This window comes from Primulina eburnea, chromosome 14, assembly GCF_022965805.1.
Source record: "Primulina eburnea isolate SZY01 chromosome 14, ASM2296580v1, whole genome shotgun sequence".
Taxonomy (NCBI): domain Eukaryota; kingdom Viridiplantae; phylum Streptophyta; class Magnoliopsida; order Lamiales; family Gesneriaceae; genus Primulina; species Primulina eburnea.
Window position 1 is genome coordinate 3,648,544 of NC_133114.1, and position 24,052 is coordinate 3,672,595.

Genomic DNA, 24,052 nt, shown 5'->3' on the forward strand with positions numbered 1-24,052 from the left:
ATACTTGTCGTATCCCTTACCGGGAGTGTGGGATGTCGTCTTAACATCCTCCCAGGATTTATAACAAGTTTATGAAAAATTTATTTTTATTATTTCTAATAATAACATTATATTGTATATTAAATAAATACACAATAAATAAATAACAGTAAAATAAATATTATTACTTTTGTTACCTTTTTCTTCTGTTTGGAGCTTGGAATAGTATGTAGGACTTTTAGAGCTTCGTGCTGATAACGTGTTGTGAAAAAGTAAAAATTTATGGTAAAAAGTAAAAATCTCAAACTCTCAAAATTTACCAAACTACACACTTTATAATATTTTTCTCTCTACTCAATTGTGATTTTCTTCACAAATGAGAGATCTATTTATAGAGGTTCATTACACATAATCCAAAAATAAAATACATCATTACCTACATCATCACACACAAATTTCTAACTTTACAACTCTTATTTTCAACATTCAAATATTCAACTATTACTTTTCCATATTAAAATATATTATTTCAACAAAAATAAATTTTTTTGTTAGAAATTTCAAGAAGAGGGGCAAGACAAGGGGTAAAGTCGAACACGACTAAATTTGGTGTAAAATACAAAGTTTTAATTATTTTTCTTGCATAAAGAAAATTGTCTACTGAAGTCTTCATTTTATGGCTGAGAATTGAGATTATTAAACTTTGGTCCTAAAACTAAATGTAGAGTTATATTTTTGGGCCATCTTTTGTGGCCTTTCTCAATATATGACATCCGTTTTCAAGCCTCTTATGTGTTATTGGGCTTCTAAAATAACTTCAATCCAACACAAAAAAGTTCATAAAGGCTCACAATTATGATAGATCAATAATTAGTGTCCATACAAATTATTAATGTATAAATAACATATGGCAAAAACTGGTGTGAAACGATCTCACCGGTCGTATTTGTAAGACAGATCTCCGATTTGTTTTATCCATGAAAAATTATTATTTTTTATGTTAAGAGTATTATTTTTTTATTATGAATATGGGTAGGGTTGACTCGTCTCACAGATTAAGATCCGTGAGACGGTCTGACATGAGACCCACTCATAACATAATGATGCAATAATCAAATCATGTTTAGAATTTGAGACGAATATCAGATAACTATCTAATTTATTATTGGCAAAAAATTGTGTGAGACGGTCTCACGGATCGTATTTTGTGAGATGGATATCTAATTTAGGTCATTCACGAAAATATATTACTTTTTATACTAAGAGTATTAATTTTTATTGTAAATATCAGTAGAGTTGATCCGTTTCACAAGAGACCTACTCTTTATTATTTTGTGCACAAAATGTCAATAATAATTATTTCCTATGCCATTTATTTTTATTGCATAGAGAGCCAAAGTAGCAACGCGAGCGTCGAAATACTAATATTTCATATACGATCTCCATAATATATTTGAAATAAAATTTTCAGACATAAACAACAATTTGATAGTCTTCGAAAGCTGAATAGTATATTCGAGCAATTGTCCATTATTATGAAAAAGATAGAAAGAAAAAAGATCTTGAATGAATCAAGCTAGGATACAGAGAGATATGAGATGATCCCCAATCTGCCCTGTTGAAAAAAGAAAAGAAGAAGATAAACCTATAATGGATGCTCACAACAAATTACATCATTAAAGTCTTCTGTCACATAAAATTATTTTATTCGTAAAAAAATATTATTTTTTATAATAAATATGTGACGTCGAGATGTTTCATTTGAAATTGAGATGTATGTTTCTAAAAAAAGCAGATTATATTACCTAAATAAATCGCAGAATCTAAGGAGCATTCAAGAATGCAACCAGTCGATCCATGACAGCCACAGCCTTGTCGGTTTTGGGATGGAACAAATGGAAGCAGTGGCCGTCTCCTTCACTCTCCATTATCTCCACCTCTCCGCTCCAGTCGCTCTTCTTCAGCGCTTCGTAATAAGCCTTTGCCCTGTTCCGCAACGGATCATTCTCCGCCAAGAAGAACATCACGCGCCGCCCCGCCATCGTGCCTATCCGTGGGTCCACCGCCGGGTTCAACCGTGGATCATCGTCCCGGGCGCTGCTCGTGGGGCATAATATCTGGTAAAGTTTGTCCACCTCTTTCCCTCCGAACCACGGATGCATCAGAAAAATCCCCTCGACTTCCACGCCGTGGAGTTTGCTGTCTCCGGCTCTGACCGCGACGTCGTTCGCTATGTTGCCTCCCGCGCTGTCTCCCCCGAGAAACACGCGCCGAAAATCGGCGTGCTCGTTCAGCCATGGATCCGGGCCGTTGGAGTTGGCGTGCCCCGCGACCCACTGGAAAGCAGCCCAAGAGTCGTCGAACGCAATCGGCAGAGGGTGCTCGGGAGCTAACCTGTACTGAACCGAAACCGCAATGATGTTTGCCTTTTCGACTAACTCAGTGAGGTAATTGTGATACGTAGCGCCGGTGACCGACCCAATACAAAACGCCCCGCCGTGAATGTATACCACGAGGGGGAGTTTCTGATTTGTATCGCAGCGGCTCGGCATGAAAATACGGACGGAAACGCCGGTTTCGGAGTCGATCACCACGTCTTTGGATCGGACGGCGGCGTTCGGGTCGTCGGAAGCGGGGATAAACTGAATAGGGAGGAATCTTTGGATGCTTCCGTCGTTGTATATGTGGAAAACCTGCATGTCTACGGCGATTTCCTTGGAATCGGAGGCCATCGAGGGCAAGAGTATGTGGCGGAGAAGAGGAGAGTTCTTGTAGTTTTGTCGGTTCTTTGGTTGGCTCGCAACTAACAATTCATATGCATCGACTGGGAACTTAAATTGAAATAATGTTCATTAATTAATCATATTAAAAAAATAGATATTTAACTATTTTAGTAATAAAATATGTAAAATATAAAACAATGCATTCAAATGTATATATATTATATATACACGTTTCCATTATAATGATAATATTCTTTCAAATTTTTTCGCTTTTAGTTATTATTATAACTTGAGAAGTCAAATCAGAAAATTCGAGATACAATACAAAAATCAAATGTGAATATTTTTTTTGAAAAAACAAGCAAATTAATTTGCCGAAGTTATCGACTAATGTTTTTTGCTCAAGTTGGAATTAACATAATATATATAATGGGATTGATAAAATATGTATAGTATATTCTTGTAAAATTAACAAATAATAATCTTGATGTTATTCTTCATTTTAATTTAAATTTAAACTATAAAATGAAATTATTTTTATGAACACACGCATAACTAACTGTGAAGAGGAGGGAGGTGAACAAATTGTAAACACGGGTTAGTGAAATAGGTTGATATATTACAGGCAAAAACTTGTGTGCGATGGTTTCACGGATCGTATTTTGTGAGACGAATATCTTATTGAGTCAACCATGAAAAAATATTACTTTTTATGCTAAGAATATTAATTTTTATTGTGAATATCGGTATGATTGATCTGTTTCATAGATAAAGATTCGTGAGATTGTATCACAAGAGACGTATTCTATAGTGTAACTCAACATATTTATTTGATGAGATCGGTCAACATAATAATTTTTAATATTTTTTATGAGACGAGGCATAGATTGGTTTGGAACTCGTTATTTGACGGGACGGGTCGAACGGTCATTCGGACGGATCACAAAATTACTAACCCAACTTATTTATTTGATGGAAAGGGACGGGTCAACCCGGAAAAAACACGATTCATTTACGCTAAATAGCTTTGTGGTATTGTTCTCGTTTTTTCTTTGGGGAAATGTATTTTTTTTGTGTGTGGTGGGAAATGCATTATTGTGTCCAACGAGAAGTCGTATAAACTATAGACTATAGATTCGTCTTTAGTCCATCTGCCATATTAATTATAATGTATACTTTATTATAGAATGACTTATCTTGAAACTGATTGTTACAATATAATTTTAATTTCAATATTTAAAATTCATTTGGTGAATCAAATTAGTTTGAAATTATGTGTGTGTGTTTGTGGGTACCCACAATATATATATATATATATATATATATATATATATATATATATATAAATATATATGTATGTATGTATGTATGTATGTATGAATTTCACATATAATGTGTCTAATATTTATATATATATGGAGAGCAATGATACCTTGCACACTCTTTTTATGCACACCTGTGAGCGTCTGTCTACGTGGCACGCCCACAACCACACAAAATTTTTTGATTTGTTTTTTGTTTTTAAAAAGCTGACCAATCATACACCGCCACGTAGATGGTGCTCATGATACCCTGCACACCTGGTGTACAGGGTAACAAATTCGTATACATGTACTAGACACATTATATATATATATATATATATATGTATGTATGTATGTATGTATGTATGAATTTCACATATAATGTGTCTATTATTGAACGCGTAGCTTTACTTGACCATTTTAAAATTGAGCAAGTGTAAAAGATGTGGTTTATCTAGTGATAAATAAATCGTTGGTAGTTTAACGAGAAAATATCCGGTTTAACTAGTGATAATTAAACGATTGGAAGTTTACCAAAAAACGGTCGAGAAACTTGATTGTGTAGAAATATCAAGTGCTTATGTAAAGGACAAATTTTTTTATAGATGATTGAAGATACAAATTTAGGTCACATTTTCTTCCAATTAAGAAGTTTTTTTTATTAAAAGAGTTTAGTTTTACAACGTCTTGTAATGATTTGTTTCAGTTAGGACTTATCAAATTGCCTAGACCGAAACTCTTAGTGATCACTAGCAAAATTTCTATGATAAAATAATCAATATGTCTATTTTTTATGTTAAATTTTGTAGTGATCTTATTGTGTACTTTAAAATTTAAAAACAACACGTCGTCAAAATAATAATAAAATAAAACAACACCATAACAAAATAAGCATTGTGATGAAATAATAAATTAATAAATTAAAAATAACATTTTTTGTGAGATGATTTTACGGTTTTATTTCTCCGAGAGCAGTCAATTCGATTCATGCTTAAAAGAAATACAATATTTGTTAATGAATTGAGTATTGTTGAATATTTGTCTCACAAAATTAAATCGTAAGATAACTCACATAAATTTTTGTTAATAAAGAATTGTATATAATCGATAAGAAATGATATTTTACACTTGAGATTTTGTTAATTTTATTTATATAATTCCATAACATGAATATTCTTTTTCTTTCATTTACTTTTTCACAATTTAATATCACTACAAGTTTCAAGAAATGTACTTTGCCTTTTATATGAATATAATACGTGTAACTATTATAACACGTGATAATAAAATCCTCGAGATTTTTTCAAAAATATTACGATAAATTGGACCAAAATAGATGGCATTTGATAATAAGAACACGTACACCCTATGCCGAATGGACCGGACAAGAGCATCCCAATGGGAGGAGCTGGCAACGAAGGGAGCTTTCCCTCTCTGGAGCTCCATTCGCCAGCTGTTGGAGCAAATGGATCGTTCTCTGTTGAGAATGGTAATGGATCAGATCGACTTGAATCTCATATTAAATCCATCTCGACGGGGCATGTTCACACTCGTCCAAAGGAGTTCCAAGCCTGTCTGGACGAATACCAAGTTTAGTTAGATCCCATCCGTACATATATATTGATGGGTATAAGACCAATTATTTGTTGGGTTAATAAAATCTATTGGGTTTAGCATTATTGAGGTCCAAAAAATTGATTATGCTTACAGAAGCTCAAACTCATTAGACGTTCTTAAAAATCTATAAATAGAGTTCCAAACAATTCAAGTTATGCTCTCATTTTTATAAAAGTTCTCTAGTTCTCTGAGTTTTTTTTTTTTTGAATTACTTAGTGACTTGAGCGTCAGAGTGTTTACGTCGGGATCCTTGTGACGCCCACTTAACGAGTGCTCGTGACACAGGTGACGCACCGCAAATCAATTGTGTATTGCCTACGTTGATCCGTTTATCGGCCAGGTAAGCTCATTTATCGGCCAAGGGGACCATTTTTTACTAATCAATCGGATATTGCATTCGCAGTTTACACGACTCATTAATTTTAGCTATATGATATATAAATATTTATTATTTTAATATAAGTTATGTATGATTTCACGTAAGCAATGACGAACATCAAAAATCCAACTTAGGATGATGACCCAAAATTTAATAACTGAACTCATCAAAATTCGAAATAAGCCAATTCCAAAGAGAGACTGTTTTTCCAGAACTACCAGATATAAATAATATAATTGGAAAAAATAATATAGAAATGAGACCTAAATAGATTCTAATGGGCCTTACAAATGGGCCGCCGCTTTAACGAATATGCTTTGACCCGATCAAATTTCTTTGTCGGGGATGAAGTTTCAAATTTCCACATCATATTCTCCCCAGAAAAGGAGTCGAGTGAGAGAGAGAAAGCCGGCATCATCACTAAAGAAAGGGGCGTAAAATTCTAATGAAGATCTAGATATGAACAAGGGAAAAGGAGCGTGGCAACGGTCTTTTGAAGCACCTCCGTAGTATTAATCTTCACGAGATTTGTCTCCCTATCATTTTTTCCAAGATACACGTGTTGTTGCATGTAAATTATACACCAAAAAAGGGGGAAAAATTACGGAGTATAATGAATTGTGATTATGCTAAGAAAAGAAAGGGTGAAGGATTCTTGAATCTATGCTCGCTTTTTCTTGGCTGAGAAAATACGAAAGAAATTATGGCGGACGATCTCTGTTTCGTCGCCAAGGTATACCCTTTTTTTTCTTTCTCTCTACTATTTGTGTTTCTTGTAAATTAGCTGTTTTATGGTTAATTTGTTGTTGAGAGGTGATATATGGAATGCCCCAATGGAATATACATAATGTTTCTTTTGAATTGCTTTGTGTTTTTAAGGATGGGTGTTTTCTTTTCTTGATCCGGGTATGTGGAAAATTAAAGGTTTTTTTTTTCTTTTTATGTTTTTTGAGATACATTCTAGACTTTGATGGTCGATTGGCTTGCAGAAATTTAATCGAATTTCTTTTCGATTAAAAGGTTGAATCTTTTCCAGTCTGCATAGTTCTTGTATTTATATATAGTTGTTCAATTGCAATTCGATAGCTCATTTGATTTTTCGAAGGTAAGCGTTCCCTATCCTTTTTGCCTGAAATTGCTTGTTGCTCCCTGATTACTCTTGAAGCTCGATTCAGCTGGTATTTGATTCTTCTTTTCCTTACATTTCTGATATCTATTTGAGTTTCAGGATAGCTTAATCATAAAAGCTCCAAAGAAAAATCCACTAATATGGAGGATGTCGGTATTGATTTTCGTGATGGTATGTAGTGTATATATATGTTCGGTCTGTCTCAGGCAAATTGGGGGATGGCCGCTCGAACGTTTATCGAGGGTCGAAGTGGTAGAGAGACCATGTGAATTGAACAATGTCAAACCCTTGGAAAAACCTTTTCTGCATTTTCCCAAACCAAAGTCTTTTAGCCGGTAAGATCTTGTTCTGAACTTTGTTTCTTAAATAACGTGCTTGAAGTTTGATTTGAATAAGCTGAAATGTGTGTGCTGATTGTTAGGGGAGAATGTGCATGCAATCCGGTACGATATTTTGCAATTTTGTCCACACAGAGGTCTGGGAGCGGATGGTTCGAAACATTATTGAACAGTCACATTAACATAAGCTCTAATGGAGAAATATTCTCGGTTAAGGTCCGGAGAAGTAACATAACAACTATTGTGGATACTTTGGACAAAATCTATAATTTAGACTGGTTCACAAGTGCCTCTAAGAATGAGTGCACAGCTGCTGTTGGATTGAAATGGATGCTTAATCAGGTAAACATGATCTTGTATCCTATATGCATTGCACTGGCTTTGAAATGATTATACCATTGCATCTTATGTTGACCTAATTGGCATGCCACCTTCACATAATCAAGATTCAAGATCTTTAGCAGCTTATGAAGGAATAATCCTTGGTAACAATATGTTATGTTCATCAGGCTGTGTTTTCGTAACTGCTCTAATCCAACAAAAAATTGACCACAACTTGCTGATCAGAAGGATAAAAACCGTGTCTTGATGAGCATTCACCTTAGTGGCATTGTTAACAACATAATTGTTTGTGCTGTCCAAGAAAGATAATCCATTTAGGTAGTTTATTGTTGATGCATTATCTCAAGAAACTTGGAGCAAACTATGGTTGGATATTTAATTTATGTTTGGGTGCAATACTATTTATTTTATGTTTGGTCGGCTACACGTGTTCAAGTTTCATTTGCATGTCAAGCTTGTGAGCATGGCTTATGTTGAGATGATGATAATATGTATAGGTTCTATGATAATTCATCCCGTGATTTGTCTGCAAGGTAGTTGATTCGAAGTCAAATACCTCATTCTTAAGCTCTTGTGACTCGTTTCTTGCATTTTCTCTCTCTCCAGGGCTTAATGCAGCATCATGAAGAAATAGTGAATTACTTCAATGCTAAAGGAGTTTCGGCAATTTTTCTTTTCAGAAGGAACCTATTGCGCAGAATGATATCAGTTCTCGCAAATTCTTATGATCAAAATGCCAAATTACTGAATGGGACTCACAAATCTCATGTGCATTCACACGAGGAGGTCCTCTCGCTTCCTCCTCTTTTTCTTGTTTTACCGTTCGTGTAATTATCAAAGAAAGAGTTGTTAGCATGGACAAACCCAGAATTTCCCACAGGTGCTAAAATTAGTTTTTTAGAAAAAGTACACAAAGTTTGGAGGAAAAATTGACTGAGTGGCACAGTTGTCCTCGTCGCCGTTGCTGGGTCTTCCTAGGTGGTTATGAAAAAGGAATGAAGATCTTATGCAGGCTCTGAAGTTATTTGTTAACTGTGCAGGCCAAAATACTTGCTAAATACAAACCAACAGTCGACACAACTACACTCTTACCAAACCTGAATCAACTTGAAGATTTGGTTACCAAATCCTTGGAATATTTCAAGAACACTCGGCATATCATCCTCTACTATGAGGATATTATAAAAAACCGAAAAGTAAGATAGTCAACACTCGACATCTGAGAAGCTTGCATTCTTTTTTCTTTGCCACTCGAGCTCTTAACCTTCTGGTTTGTCTCTTTTCCCCCCAGAAATTGGCAGACGTTCAAGATTTTTTGAGGGTCCCACGAATGGAGTTGACTAGTCGACAAGTGAAGATTCACAAAGGGTCTTTATCTTCACAAGTCGAAAACTGGGAGGATGTAAAGAAGACTCTCCAAGGAACATCTTATGAGAAGTTTTTAGATCAAGATTACAAGTTGTAAATTAGTCCGGTTTTTGTTTGTATAGCTCATTTAGTATAGGTTATTTATTCATTGATTCTTTTTCCCCCGCGATAGCAAATTGAAATTTTGGTTGCCTGGGTATGCTGGCATTCGAATATTCCTCATTTTACTAGCTGAGGCCATCTTGTAGACTAGATCATTTGATACGTTTAGGCTGACGATAATGGAATTAACAGCTTGAACATGGCAAATCTTGTCTACTTCCTAACTGGATGACTTGCTTCAAGGAACCTACCGATGCTTTCGGTTGCGATATGTATATCTGTAGCTTGGTTTGGAACTGCTGCAAGTGGTGTGTCTCTCTATTTTTTGTTTCAGTATTTGGTTCTACGGCATAGTATGTTCGCATATACGACGGTTTGACGTGGTTTTTAGTTATGACTCGACAACCATCCACAAGTGTCAACCGGGTAAAGATTGATCCAAGGGGGTCAAGAAATCGATCTCTCCACTCAATTTTTGTGAGATTTACCATTAGGAAAGATTGTTGTTTTGGAACATTAGAAAATTTCTAACTTTATATTTACCATCGAGATCTTCACCTTGAAAAGGTAAGGGTGGTATTGAAAAATACCTAAAAAAAGGATAAACATTTTCACCATTAATTTGAGGTGAGACTCACACACGCTATAACGTAGAATCTCCCGATAAAACATGTGAATTTAGGTAATTGACATGACTCGACAAGTAAGGACTCGAGTAAATTGGTCAAGTATCTCAAAAATCTTGGAATATATACTGCAACATATGTGATGGAAAACATATGACGTTGACTACTAGTTTAAATCAAGAAAGGGGGTATATTTTAGTCGTTTGATACACGTAATTAATATGTTTTTTGACCAAAATTGTGCTGACTTTTCTCTCATTCTTTGAAACCAACACCCATCAAGTAGCCTAACTTGAGACATGGTGGCCACCATGATTCCAAAATGAAATCCCATAATTTTGACTAAGACCGAGTCCAAGTCTCATTTGGTACAATCTATATTTAACTGAAAATTAAATAAACCAAAAATAATAAATAAATTCATAAAGTTTATCATTAGAATATACGTTATTTAAAATAAATATTTTTGAACTAGGGATAGTAGTTTTCGTCCAAAAGTTGAAACTTTCGTGTCACATGAACTTTGAACCATCGAAAAAATTATAATATAATTATTAAATACATGCAAATGCAAGAGATTAAAATTAGTCAAAAACTTGTATGAGACGGTTTCATGGGTCGTATTTTGTGAGACATATATCTTATTTGGGTCATCCATGAAAAAATATTACTTTTTTATGATAAGAGTATTACTTTTGCGAATATCAATAGGATTGATCCGTCTTACAGATAAAGATTCGTGAGATAAAAGACATACTCTTAAAATTAAATAGCGACAAAAACTTGTGTGAAACAGTCTCACGAGTCGTATTTTGTAAAAGAGATCATCCATGAAAAAATATTATTTTTTATGCTAAGAGTATTATATTTTAATATAAATATCGATAAAATTGATATGTATCACATATAAAGATTCGTGAAACTTCAAATGACCTAAATCTTAAATAGCATACCAATACCAAGTATTACACTTGCCAAAAACCTCTATATATCAAATACCTCTATACGAATCCCAGCCGTCAGTCACAATCAAGAGCACCTAAAAAGCAACGGACAGGATCTGAAACCAAAAATGGGTCCCACAAAAATGCCGCGTATCCTTCTCTCGATCCACGGCTGTAGCTCAATCCATCGTCATCTACGGTCCAAATTCAATGCCGTCAAATTCAACGCCACACGTTGAATCCGCCCTAGATGCTTGATACAATCATCCCCAAACAGCCTGCTTCGCTATATCTCTCTCGTGTCTCTCTCTCTGAATCCCTGCTCTCGCGAAGATTCAAAACGATTTTAGAGGGTAAGTTAATTTCGAGAGAGCAGGGATGAACGGCGGAGATTTGAATCAGCAGCAGCAGATGCAGCATCAACAACAACAACAACAACATCAACAGCAGCAGTGGGCGGCGATGCAGCAGTACCAGCAGCAGCAATGGATGGCGATGCATTACCCGGCGATGGCGATGCAGCAGCAGATGATGTATCAACAGCATTACTTACCGTACTACCAGCAGCAGCAGCAGCAACAACAGCAGCAGCAGTATCAGCAGCAGCAGCCGAAGCAGAATCACCAGATTCAGAGTTCGGGAGAAGATAACAGGACGATCTGGATTGGGGACCTTCAGCAGTGGATGGATGATGGTTATCTTCAATCTTGCTTTTCCCAAACCGGAGAGGTAGACGAGTTTGCTTATCTATTGACTTCTTGTTCCGTCTTCGGTAATTTGACTCATTTTAGTAATGTGTGTTTCTTAAATATTGATTTTTCCCGATTTCTAGCATGTTTTAGCCTTAGGAATTCGAATTCAATTTTGTTGAAGTAAATATTTAATTTTTTGAGCAACTGTAGTGATCCGTCAAATTTTTTTCTTCCTGTGAAGGCTTTGTTTCTGTTTCCGAGTAAAAGTGATTTAGGAGAATGTGATCTTATGCAAAGTTGGATACACGTGGAAAAAAATTAGTTATAACTTCAGAACAGAATTAATTGAAATAACTCAAGTATGGGTTAATATTCAGGCATCATCATTCTTTCGGACGAACAAGATGTGCCATTATCAACATTATTAAAAAAAAAGGGAACCTAAAATTGAAAGCAGTAATAAATAAGACTTCAAGTCCTACTTGATAACTGTTTGGAGCGAAAAGAGTTTTGCTTGAGACTAGTTTCTATTACCAGTAATAATTTTCGTTTGAAAATAATAAATGCTTATTTTGTTAAATATCCCATTTGCGTTGATATCGGATAATCCAGAGTGGTGAATGATGGTCTGTATACAGCATTGAGCATACTGATGATAACTTCTAGCGGGCACCTTTCCCTTAGTTCACCTTGTAATAATATTTGTTAAAGATGATGCACAAGTAATGTTGTTGATAGTCTCACTTTTATTTATGATCTCAGCATCCATACTGCAATCTTATTATAACTCTATCGACTTTTTAAGAGGGCAGTTTTTATTTATTGCCCAAAGGTCTGGTAAATTTGCAATTTTATTAGTGATATTTCTTTAATACGTCAAGGACTTTTGTGCTCTGCAACTGTTGTTTTCTCTCCATCAGTTGTGGATATCATCTGCACATAACATATGCAGGTTGCTTCAGTTAAGATTATCCGCAATAAGCAGACTGGTCAATCGGAGAGGTATGGATTTGTTGAGTTCAATTCTCACGCAGCAGCGGAGAAAGTTCTGCAGAACTACAATGGAACCACGATGCCAAATACGGAGCAACCCTTCCGCTTGAACTGGGCAGGATTCAGCACTGGTGATAGACGCCCAGATTCTGGTTCTGATTTGTCAATTTTTGTTGGTGATTTGTCTGCTGATGTTACTGATGCAATGTTGCATGATGCCTTTGCCGCTAGATATTCATCTGTCAGAGGTGCTAAAGTTGTAGTTGATCCAAATACTGGCCGTTCAAAAGGTTACGGCTTTGTCAGATTTGGTGATGAAAATGAGAGGTCTCAAGCCATGACTGAAATGAATGGCGTGTATTGTTCTAGTAGACCTATGCGAGTTGGTGTTGCAACTCCTAAGAAACCTTCTCTACAGCAACAATTTTCTTCACAAGGTGAGTGAAAGTAATTCCTACCATTCTGCCATGGGTAAAAATGCTATGGTCTATCAGGTGAGTGGATGTAATTCCTACCATAATGCACATGCTAATATATAACTATATTAATTATCTGTATGCTACATGATCAACCCTAGTTTCCATTTTTCCTGATGTTTTTTAGACTTTAAACTTTATGCAAAGGGTAATGGGAGCAGACATTTTATCTGAAGCCCGTCTTTGGTCCTCGTTTAAACTTTATGCAAAGGGTAATGGGAGCATCCATTTAATCTGAAGCCCGTCTTTGGTCCTCGTCTTGTAATTCTTATTATCTGCGAAGAAAATGCCTACAGATACAGAATCAAAGTTTTCCTTATTTAGCCTTCCTCTTTGCATCCTTCCTTCATAGTTCTTTTGTTTTTCTGTGCTGGCAACTACGGTGTGATACTATCCAATTAATCATTTATTATCTATTCTTACTTATTTTCTCTGGTTTAGCCGTGGTATTGGCTGGTGGATTTGCACCAAATGGTGCTGTGCCCCAAGTTCAGTCAGATAGTGATTCATCTAACACTACAGTGAGCTATGTTCCCCTACAAAGTTCATTATTAGAAATTTTTATATGCAGAATTCCATCAACCTTTCTTGTTATAGATATTTGTGGGAGGGCTTGATTCTGATGTCACCGATGAAGAGCTCAGACAGCATTTCGCTCCATTTGGTGACGTTCTCTCTGTTAAAATTCCAGCGGGAAAGGGATGCGGTTTCGTCCAGTTTGCAAACAGGTAATTCTGAATGTAATAGTGAAGACATAGATATCCAGAATCTCTCCGTGGAAAGAAACAAGAAACCTAAGGCCTTGTTTATTTTTTTTATTGTTGAGAATAATTTTGCATCTCTGAAACTAAAACAAACATGGGAAGTTTTTGGTTTTGTTTTTTATGTATTGGGGTCTGGGGAACATTTTTGAGAAAGGATTTTGGGAGATGAAAAGGTGGTGTTGTTATTTTGGAGATGTTTTCAGACTTTTTTTATTTTTACTTATTAGGTGGAATTTTTTATCTTGATTTTCCTAGATGGGTCAACCACAATCTCACCATGCATACACACTATATTTTTAATGTATGAGAATTTACTTTAATTTTCTTTGTACAACGCCTTATGTCATCCAGTTAGGGAGTAGTAGTATTTAACAAGAATATCGTGGATGCATGTTAAAAAAAACTGCTTGTTTTAGGATTTGGTCACATCATGTATGACCTTTTGAAATTTCCATTTTAACAGAAGCAATGCAGAGGATGCAATTCAGAGATTAAGTGGCACTGTTATTGGAAAGCAGACAGTTCGTCTTTCTTGGGGTCGAAATCTGGGAAACAAGCAGGTAAATCCTCAATTTTTATGTGGTTCTGTGCAATTTGATTATATCCACCTTTTAGTAAATTCATAGTCGTTTTTAAGGAGAAGCAGCAATTTTTTACCCGATCATCTGAACTGTGAAATTGTTCGCATCTGTTCTGGCCCTTTATGTTGCTGAACTTACTTTCATCAATTTATCTAGCGGTTCACAGCCATTTTAGGCAAATGCAAGACAATAGAATTCAGACTTCAGTACACTTAATATGCTACAAAAGATGCAACTTTGTGAATTTTACATCGAAAAATCTCCATATGTTCGAGAAATTAAAATATTTTTTGTTTAAAGGTGGACAACCATCGTGCTCACCCTTACTTGGTTCACCTGTGCATTCAGAGATGAATCTTGAATTATTGTATTGAAAATAATGAATAATTGACACGATATTATGTCAGGACTAAGATGAAGAGTTCAACACCTCAAAACCATAGAAACAATTCGCTGCTAGATGGAATGCTGCTATCCTTTTTCTCTAGAGACAGTATCATCCTTATAATAAATTTTTTCGTACATCCTTTTTGTTTAGCAGATGAGATCCGACTATAACAACCAGTGGAATAACGGATCATACTATGGAAAACAAGGCTACAACGGATATGGATACTCAGCAAATTCAGGGTACGGGGCATCTTCCAACGGTCATGTGAACCACCAGCAGCCAGTAAGTTAATACCCCGCCTGGGGTGTGTTTGTGCTCTGAGATTAGTGGAGGTATTGTATGAACTTGAGACGAGCTCGATTGAGTATTACGAAAGACCTTAATTTTTTTTCCATGGGAACTTATATTCGAAATTTTGACGATGAAGTTAATTTATTTTTTTACTCTTCTCATTATGTTTCTGTTCTTTTACTTGTCATTTAATTAATTCTTTTGTGATTTCTGTCCCTTTCTATCTATCAGGGGTTTGAAAAATTATTTTGGTATATTTTGAATGAGAATAGTTGCAGTTTTGGTACTGTAGTTAGACTTGGAGGAGTGTGGTTTTGATGTTGTAATCTTTTCATTTTCAAGTTTTTCAAATTTGCTCTTATGTTAATATTTTTGGTTAGTAAATGACAAAAACTTGTGTGAGACGGTCTCACGGGTCGTATTTGTGAGACAGATCTCTTATTTGGGTCATCCATGAAAAAATATTACTTTTTATGCTAAGAGTATTACTTTTTATTGTGAATATGGGTAGGATTGACCCATCTCACAGATTAAGATCCGTGAGACGGTCTCACATAAGACCCACTCTTAGTAAATTTGGTCCTATATCCATTCGCCGCCTTTGAATTACGTCCTATATCTACATTTGAATAAACATCGCTCCTATGTATACAAAAAATTATAAGTAATGAACGTCTAAAATTTCCCTAAGTTAATTATTATTTAAATCAATACACGAGCCCTTTCCATTATTTTCAATGGGATATACACGTTTCAATCAAATTTTTCGTATCATATTATTATTTATATTAACCCATAATAGAATTATAATATTTTACTATTAAAATGTTATTTAGTTTGATAAATTGTTATCATTATCATTAACATTGATATTGTTTTAAGTTTTACTTTTGAACGGCCTAAAATAATATTATGATGAAAAATAATAAAGTTTATTAAAAGTTATTCAACATGAAAACCTAAAAACCATGAAAATTAAGATGAATATTATAAGAAATAGCACCCTAAAACATACAATAAACAAATTATTTGATTTATTCATACTACTCATATGAGTAATGTTTTTATTCACTCAGCTTATGATACGAATTGATTTTTTAATTTATTTGTCTGAAGAGCTTGAACTGATCAACGGCTCGAAACCCTGAAAATACAATTAAAGAGTGACTGGACTTGAAACAGCTCGATGCTGTTATTTTCTCAATCACAAAAAACTTAGACTTGAAATATTATAAATATTTTAACAATTAATTATTGTTTACGTTGTTTATGTTATTATGATATTATTTTTTGAAATTAACTCGCATGATATAACGCTAGAATTTATATATGATAAAACTGAAGGAGCATAATTTGTTTTGTAGAAATATTTTAATATGACTGAGGTAACTCAAATATTTCTAAATCTGTTTGTAAGCTTTTAAAAAACTAATTTTGATAGTTAAAAAAACTCAATAAACAAAATTCCAGAGTTGAACATCTTATAAGCTAAGCAACAACTTACGAGTTAAACCAAACAAATTCTTCTTACAAAAATGACAACTATCGAAAGTTGTAGTGTTTGGACACTAACATATTATTTAAGTTAATAATGGAATAAAGAAAGGCAAGCCAGCTAATATGCTTAATTAACCCAAGCAAATATGTTAAGTGTTAACCCATCCTTGTACAAATGGAACATTTTTGCTTGACTTCAGCAACTTGACAACAATAAAGAGCTAAATCTTTCTACAAATTACATATTACATGTATATCATGACAATGTCACTCCCAAGATTTCTATGGTTTCTAACTGAATAAGACACTTCTCACAATAGTTAAAATAGAATCATAGTGATCATCAACTAAGCGTAAAAATCAAACAAGAACGAGCATATCGCAATATTCTCAACGATATCTGTTGTTATATATAGCAAGAATTCATGAAATAACAAGTAAATCATTCTGTTCATTGAAAATATGAAAGGTGGTTTCATTTGGTTCTTGTTTGTTTTCTGCTACGTTGATTCTGTCAAGTGTTACGGTGGAAGGGGGTATGATCCTCTTGGAAAGTTTCTGAAGACTCAAAGATTGAAAAAATCGCGCAATCATGTCACTAACTACGCCTCCTCAACTGTGTATTCGCCTGTTTGTATTGCATCTCAGGAGGGACTGAAAGAAGCTGATGAAATCTCACTTTTGCCCGGTCAGCCAAAAGTTAATTTTTCTCAATACTCAGGATATGTCACGGTGGATCCTACCGCGGGTCGAGCACTTTTTTATTATTTTGCTGAAGCTGAGGAGCCTTCCAGCAAGCCTCTAGTGTTGTGGCTAAATGGAGGTAAATGCATACATGTAAAATTTCAAATTTTGATTTCAGATTTTTTCAAGAAACTCAAAGTGTAAAAATCTTGAAAATTCCAGGGCCGGGTTGCTCTTCAATAGGGTCTGGTGCAATGACCGAAAATGGGCCGTTTCGAGTGAACCCTGATGGGAAAACATTATGGTACAACAAGTATGCTTGGAACAATGGTGAGGAGCACTTGTTTAATTTCTTGAAACAAAATATTACTTCAGACAAAATTTAACACTCTGATTCTTGAAATTTATGAAGTGGCAAATGTGTTGTACTTGGAATCCCCAGCTGGTGTTGGATTTTCTTACTCGAATACAACCTCAGACTATGTTACAGGAGACAAAAGAACCGCTGCAGATTCTTACACCTTTCTGGTTAACTGGTTGGATCGATTTCCAGAGTATAAAACCAGAGATTTCTTCATAACCGGAGAGAGTTATGCTGGTCACTACGTGCCTCAGCTTGCAGATTTGATCCTCGAAAACAACAAAATCACAAATCAGACCGTCATTAACTTAAAGGGAATAGCAGTAAGTATATATAGTTATATACATAATATCCATTTACAGAAACAAGAGTACGTTGTAACATGAATCTGAACACGAGTTTTCAGATTGGAAATGCCTACATAGACTATACGGATAGGTGGACGGGCACATACGATCACTACTGGACCAGTGCCCTCATATCGGATGAAACCCACCAGGGAATCGTCTCGAATTGCAACTTCTCTTCTTCAGATTATCCGGAATCAGATTCCTGTTGGGAGTATGAAAATCAAGCTGATACAGAGATAGGAAACGTCTACGTTTACGATGTGTATGCACCATTATGCGGTTCCCCTTCAACAGCTCCCTCGGTATAATTCTCACTTTTATACCCGTCATTTAAATGTCGATAAGTTCACATAACTTTACTCGTGTCCTTGCAGATATCTAATTTTGATCCATGCTCCGACGATTATGTAAACACTTATTTGAACACAAAGGAGATTCAAGCGGCTCTCCATGTTACTGGAATTCCTGTATCATGGGCAGATTGCAAGTACTAAAATATGCATATTTCTATCTTTTTATTGCCTTTTCATTCTTTCTACTAAAAATAGTTCATTGCTGTGTAGCTATGCCATGAATGGCCAGTGGCAGGACAAGCCGGATACCGTGTTACCGGTGATCAAGAAATTGATGGCGAGTGGTATTACTGTTTGGATTTACAGGTACATGATAATCATTTTTATCAACAATCGGTGAAGGGGCAAAACGGAAGCCAGTTTAGCTAAAATTATGTAAAAGGGATTATTTTATTAACCATATACTGAATTTTCTTGTGCAGTGGAGATACAGACAATATAATTCCAGTGACAACAACAAGGTACTCATTTCCTAAACTTGGTGCACCGGTGAAAACGCCATGGTACCCTTGGTACTATCAAGGCGAGGTGAGGGGAAACTACTCCTAATCGTCGCTCGAATTCATGTTCACTACAAACTTTTATGTTTTTGACGATTTTGTCATTATTTTCGAAAGGTTGGAGGGTATGTGGTCGGTTATCAGAATGTGACATTCGTGACCATAAGAGGAGCTGGACATTTTGTTCCGAGCTACCAGCCTGGACGAGCACTTGCCTTTTTCACATCATTTTTAAAAGGAAATCTGCCTCCCGGTCAGAATTAATCACGAGGCCGAATATCGTATGTTAACTTGCTTGTCCGATCCGAGGTTCCAACTGCTTTTATTTGGACAATAAGATAAGATGCAAGCACCAGGAATCTTGGCAGACTCTTGTGCTTTTTTTTTTCTTTTCGTTTCTATGACAAAGAATGCTAAAAAACTACCCTCAGGCAAGCAGCAACTATCTTCATATGTAATCGAAAAACTCAATGTTTCTGATTCCAAACAACTTTCATAATCAACAAATATGTCTTTTTCTATGGTGCACCTCTTTGAATTTCAAGAACATACAAGTCTATTGATCAAGTATGATTTCAAAATTGTTTCCTCACATCACAAATGTCCCCTTGTATGGACAGCAGATAACCGAATTAATCGTATAAGACGACGATGAAAGGTTAAGTAAGAAGTTTGTTTTCCAGGGGCACCATATGTGATCAATGCCTCAATGAACAAGATGCTCATCAAGGAACAGAAAATGAAAAATTTTACCCTGAAACTTAAATAACTTAACTTCTGCATAAAATTTTTCCTATCAAAAACTCTTACAGTGTCATGGAACAAGGGCATAATAATCACTACTATTTCAGAAGCAGGATCCTCGTCGCAGTGCGACTCGTTGACTCACCAGACGGGAATCTAACTAGCAATTTGTCCTCCATATCACTTATCTCCTTGTGTTTCTAAATATGATCATCTCGGATACCATTCTATCATGACACATGCCTCTAGCTCAAGCTCGAGCCTGATTGCACGATGGACTAATGCAACAACTACTTCATTTTTCATTTTTGCTCTACAAAAATAGTTAACTCAGCACAACCAAAGCGGGAACATTATAATTTGATTGGTTGGTAGGCTGATCTTGATACTGAATGGAGATAGGGCAAGAATTATTTTAAAACTATCGAATAACAGCTAGTAAATTGGTTGTGTGTGGGGGAAAACTGAAAAACTCATGGTTCATGAACGCAGTTTTATCTAATTAAATTCTTGTAGAAATACTGTGCCATATTAGATTTATTGGTTCGATGTATGGGTATCCTAATAACTAAAATACAGGAATTTTCGTCATAAATTTTAGCTCTTTTGGTTCGATTATTTCTTTAGTAGGAAGCATGACAAAATAAGATACCGATGTGTACTTTCTTTCGAAGGAGATATACAAAAACAAAAGTGAAATCGCACAAGAAAGAAATTTGAGATTTGGCATAAAAGAATGAAAATGCTAAATAATCAAGCTTCTTTAAATTCAAAGCAAGCTAAATTTGAATTCAAAGAACAACATTTTTGAATTGTAAACGCATGTGTTCATTAGTTAAAAATTATTAGGTTTGATTAGTATGCAATGATGTATAATTTGTTGTTTTCTTCCATAAACTTCATCTATAAATACCCATCAAAATCCTCTCATCTACAATAATAAGTGTAGAAGTGAGATAAATGATTTAGTATGAGATTTCTTAAGGAGTGTTTATCCTTGGAATGAAAGATTAGCAGAGAGAAAATGAGTGTTAAAATCAGAGAGTTTTGAGTGAAATATTTTGTATTATCAATTCTCTTGTCTTATTTGTTATTAATAAAGCAGTGACCTCATTGATAGGTTTAGAGTGACGGAGCCCAATCTTGGAGTAAACCACTATAAATATTGGTGTTCATCTTATTTACTGTTGATATTATTTATGATGTCCCGCTATAATGTTACATTCAAATTGGGTAAATGAAAATTAGAATTAAATGAAAATTTGAAAATTTAACTTTTTTTATCTTTTATTGTTTGATTATATTTTATAATTATAGAAACTAAGGTTGCCGCCACGCCACAAAATTTGAACCTTAATAATATTAATCTAAAAAAAACTTACTTTATTATTTACTATTATTAAATTATATATACATACGAGTTGTGTCATGTGTGGGACAAAAGAGGAGGAGGACCCGCCTAAGCACCGACCCTCAACCTCTTGACATAAGAACTTGAGGGGTGGCGGCCTTGTACGTGACAAAATCGTACGATTGTGCCTTATGTGTTCTGGGGTGATTCCATGGGCGAAGATTCGACCAATTTTGGCAATGAAACAAATGGGTACTGGACAAGCTAGCCATTGCGTCCTGTTCAACAGTTTAACATCAATGGTATAACATCAATGCTTGGAACAATTGTAGAATTCCATTCTCTTTTCAATTTCTTGTTTTTTGAATATTTGACTATTATATAAACAAATTTTATGAGTGATGATGATGCGTGAGTAGGCTTGAGTGGGCAATCTACCGAGCAGAGATGTGTACTCTCCCTGTAAAGATTTTGACATGTTGGGATGAGTTTGTCCTGACCTGATGAGATGAGCCCGGGTGGTCTGGCCTGATGGATTACCTTGACTGGTATGGCATGTCCTGGTCTGTCCTGGTGATCTACCCTGCTCTACCGAGTGGTCTGTCCTGGTGATCTGGCCTGGTCTCCCGGGTGGTATGGTATGGTTTGTCCGCTTGATCTATCATGCTCTCCCGGGTGGCCTGTCCTGGTCTACCAGGTAATATGGCCTGGTCTGCTCGTGTGATCTGGCCTACCTTTGTGGGATGACCTTGGGTCAGACAATCTACACACACTTAACAAGATAACGTTAGTGGAGTGCCGGAAGGGTTTCGGGCGTAGCCACTTCGAAGCTCAAGTAAGTATAAGATTCACTAAGTAGAGAGATAAATTTTTGTATGCAGTAGATTGTCGTATCTCAAATGAGTAAACCTGAGTATTTATAGGAGAGAAGATGACCTCGCTTACAGTGCATGTATATTATTCCTGATTAGACCAACTACCCATGCCCTGTCATCTGGTAGTAGGTATAGCGACCCATACTGTTCGGTTCTTGTCATGGGCACTGATTGTCATGCTAATTATGCATGGTGACTTACTGGTCGGGTGACCTGAACCCTGGCAGGGTTGGAGGACCCTGGCCGGGCGAAAGAACCCTGGCCGGGTAAGAGCACCCTTGTCGGGCGAAAGTACTCTGTCTAAACTTTACCTATGCTATACTCTTGAGTGCAACTCGGAATTTGACTCGTTTAAGTTTCCTCTTTCCGCCCGAGTCAAAGAATGATCCAAGCTCTTTCCAGGGTATAAAGTGACGTATATCATATTCTTGGAATCTCCTGTTAGAATTGGATTCTCTACTCGAATACATCATCTGATTATATAACAGAAGACAAAATAACATCATCAAATTCCTACACATTTTTAGTCAACTAGTTGGGAATATTACCTGATTATAAAACACGAGATTTTATACATAATCGGAGAGAACTACACTGGTCATTACGTACCTCATCTTGCTGATTTAATCATTATAAACAACAGAATCACAAACCAACCAGTCATAAACTTAAAAGGGATTGCTGTAACTTTGACTAAGAACCACATTTTTCTGTTAAAAAAACATAATAATTCAAGATTCTTATAATTAAAACGTGATTATTTTCAGATTAGGAATGCATACATTGATGCTGAAGATCCACATCATGGTGCATACGATTTCCTTTCGAGCACATGCCTTCATATCTGATGAAATCCACTAAGGCATCGCTGAAAACTTAATATGACTTCGATATATGATGTCATGTGTAGTGTCACTTCAACATTCCATATTTAAAAAAAATCGTTGAAAATTAAAAGATAAATGACTGCTAAAACTGAAATTTAATGACATAGCGGCAAAAAAAAAACAAATATACCAACGAACATTTCAATTTTCCTAAATTTTAAAGTTCTAAAAATATAAACTTTTAAATTTAAATAAATAGTTTTTTTACAAATATACAAAATTCTACTGTGATAAAAATGAATTTATTATCAATTAGCATGTCATATTTTTAATACAAAAACATTTTTATTCATGAATATATGAATTAATGTTGAAATTAATTGAGATTAAACATATGTAACTTGAAGGAGATTAGAACATTGGTTTTTTATTGACTTATTCCACTCTTTAAATCTTAATACCAATTTTCCTTCAAAAATTCATTTGTTAAATTCCTAGCTTTTTTTTAATGATGACGAAATAAGAATTAATTCAACTGAAATCTCTATATAATGAGAAAAGACTGATATACTCCTGTTAATTAGTAGGGTAAATAGTTGATTAAAATATGTGCTTTTTCTTCAGCTATTCTAGTCTTCGATCACATATAATATCAAAAACAAATTACATATACTACCTCTGTGATATCTTGATTTTGCTCGAATCCTTCTGTCCAATAAATTGTATTTTTTTGGTTTTCGAAAGAATGTTTTGTTCGTTGCTTTCTCATTCTCAATCGTCAGAATATATCCTCAAGATTGTAGCATAATTCTAGGCTACAAAACAGGAAACTAACAATATACATTGAATGATTTTAGGCTAGAGAATAGGAGGCTAATTAGACGGCTAACAATATACATTGACTTTTCAAAATATTTACTATATTTAACACTCCCCCGCAGTTGAAACGGGAGGTTTACGAACGCTGAGACTGTCCCGAAAATCTTCAAATAACATCTGTGGCAAACTCTTAGTGAAAATATCTGCTATTTGATAATGGGAAGGGACATGGAGAACGCGGTCTTGTCCTCGTGCAACCTTCTCTCGGACAAAATGGATATCCATTTCTATATGCTTTGTACGTTGATGTTGAACTGGATTACCCGACAAATAAATAGCACTGACATTGTCACAATACACCAAAGTAGCTTTCTTAACCGGAGAATGCAACTCTAAGAGAAGGTTTCAAAGCCAGCATGACTCAGAAACCACATTCGCTACCCCACGATACTCGGCCTCGGCACTAGAACGAGACAATGTGGGTTGACGCTTTGATGACCAAGAGACCAAGTTGTCCCCTAAAAATACACAATAACCAGATGTAGATCTCCTCGTATCAGGGCACCCACCCCAATCCGCATCAGTGTAGGATACCAGAGAGGAAAAAGATGATGGATACAAATGTAGGCCATGATTTAATGTACCCTGAACA

The 24,052-nt window shown here is 35.3% G+C and overlaps 4 protein-coding genes across 6 annotated transcripts; 3 read left to right on the forward strand and 1 right to left on the reverse strand.

Annotated features, from left to right (window-relative positions):
* Nucleotides 1-1,444: 1,444 nt before the first annotated feature.
* On the reverse strand, nt 1,445-2,794 carry LOC140811842 (2-hydroxyisoflavanone dehydratase-like). Of its 2 annotated transcripts, none has more exons than XM_073169943.1 (2): nt 1,785-2,793; nt 1,445-1,594 (listed from the first exon to the last, which is right to left on the reverse strand). In XM_073169943.1, the coding sequence occupies exon 1, from the start codon at nt 2,709-2,711 to the stop codon at nt 1,803-1,805; it is 909 nt and encodes a 302-aa protein (XP_073026044.1). In that variant the 5' UTR covers nt 2,712-2,793; the 3' UTR covers nt 1,445-1,594; nt 1,785-1,802. The 2 variants fall into 2 exon arrangements, with proteins under 2 accessions (XP_073026044.1, XP_073026045.1); XM_073169944.1 differs by having other exon boundaries at nt 1,448-1,589; nt 1,785-2,794.
* A 3,565-nt stretch (nt 2,795-6,359) lies between these two features.
* LOC140813278 (uncharacterized) lies at nt 6,360-9,622 on the forward strand. Its single transcript, XM_073171772.1, has 6 exons — nt 6,360-6,735; nt 7,231-7,466; nt 7,553-7,811; nt 8,418-8,597; nt 8,852-9,007; nt 9,103-9,622. Exons 1-6 carry the CDS (start codon nt 6,706-6,708, stop codon nt 9,274-9,276), a joined length of 1,035 nt encoding a protein of 344 aa, XP_073027873.1. The 5' UTR covers nt 6,360-6,705; the 3' UTR covers nt 9,277-9,622.
* Nucleotides 9,623-11,103: 1,481 nt separating this feature from the next.
* On the forward strand, nt 11,104-15,201 carry LOC140813277 (polyadenylate-binding protein RBP47-like). Of its 2 annotated transcripts, none has more exons than XM_073171769.1 (6): nt 11,104-11,580; nt 12,496-12,973; nt 13,454-13,533; nt 13,610-13,740; nt 14,240-14,336; nt 14,896-15,201. In XM_073171769.1, exons 1-6 carry the CDS (start codon nt 11,230-11,232, stop codon nt 15,037-15,039), a joined length of 1,281 nt encoding a protein of 426 aa, XP_073027870.1. In that variant the 5' UTR covers nt 11,104-11,229; the 3' UTR covers nt 15,040-15,201. The 2 variants fall into 2 exon arrangements, with proteins under 2 accessions (XP_073027870.1, XP_073027871.1); XM_073171770.1 differs by having other exon boundaries at nt 11,107-11,580; nt 14,899-15,201.
* A 1,622-nt stretch (nt 15,202-16,823) lies between these two features.
* LOC140813276 (serine carboxypeptidase 1-like) lies at nt 16,824-19,285 on the forward strand. Its single transcript, XM_073171768.1, has 8 exons — nt 16,824-17,359; nt 17,443-17,550; nt 17,633-17,904; nt 17,988-18,233; nt 18,306-18,418; nt 18,495-18,590; nt 18,707-18,812; nt 18,902-19,285. The coding sequence occupies exons 1-8, from the start codon at nt 16,999-17,001 to the stop codon at nt 19,046-19,048; spliced, it is 1,449 nt and encodes a 482-aa protein (XP_073027869.1). The 5' UTR covers nt 16,824-16,998; the 3' UTR covers nt 19,049-19,285.
* Nucleotides 19,286-24,052: the final 4,767 nt, after the last annotated feature.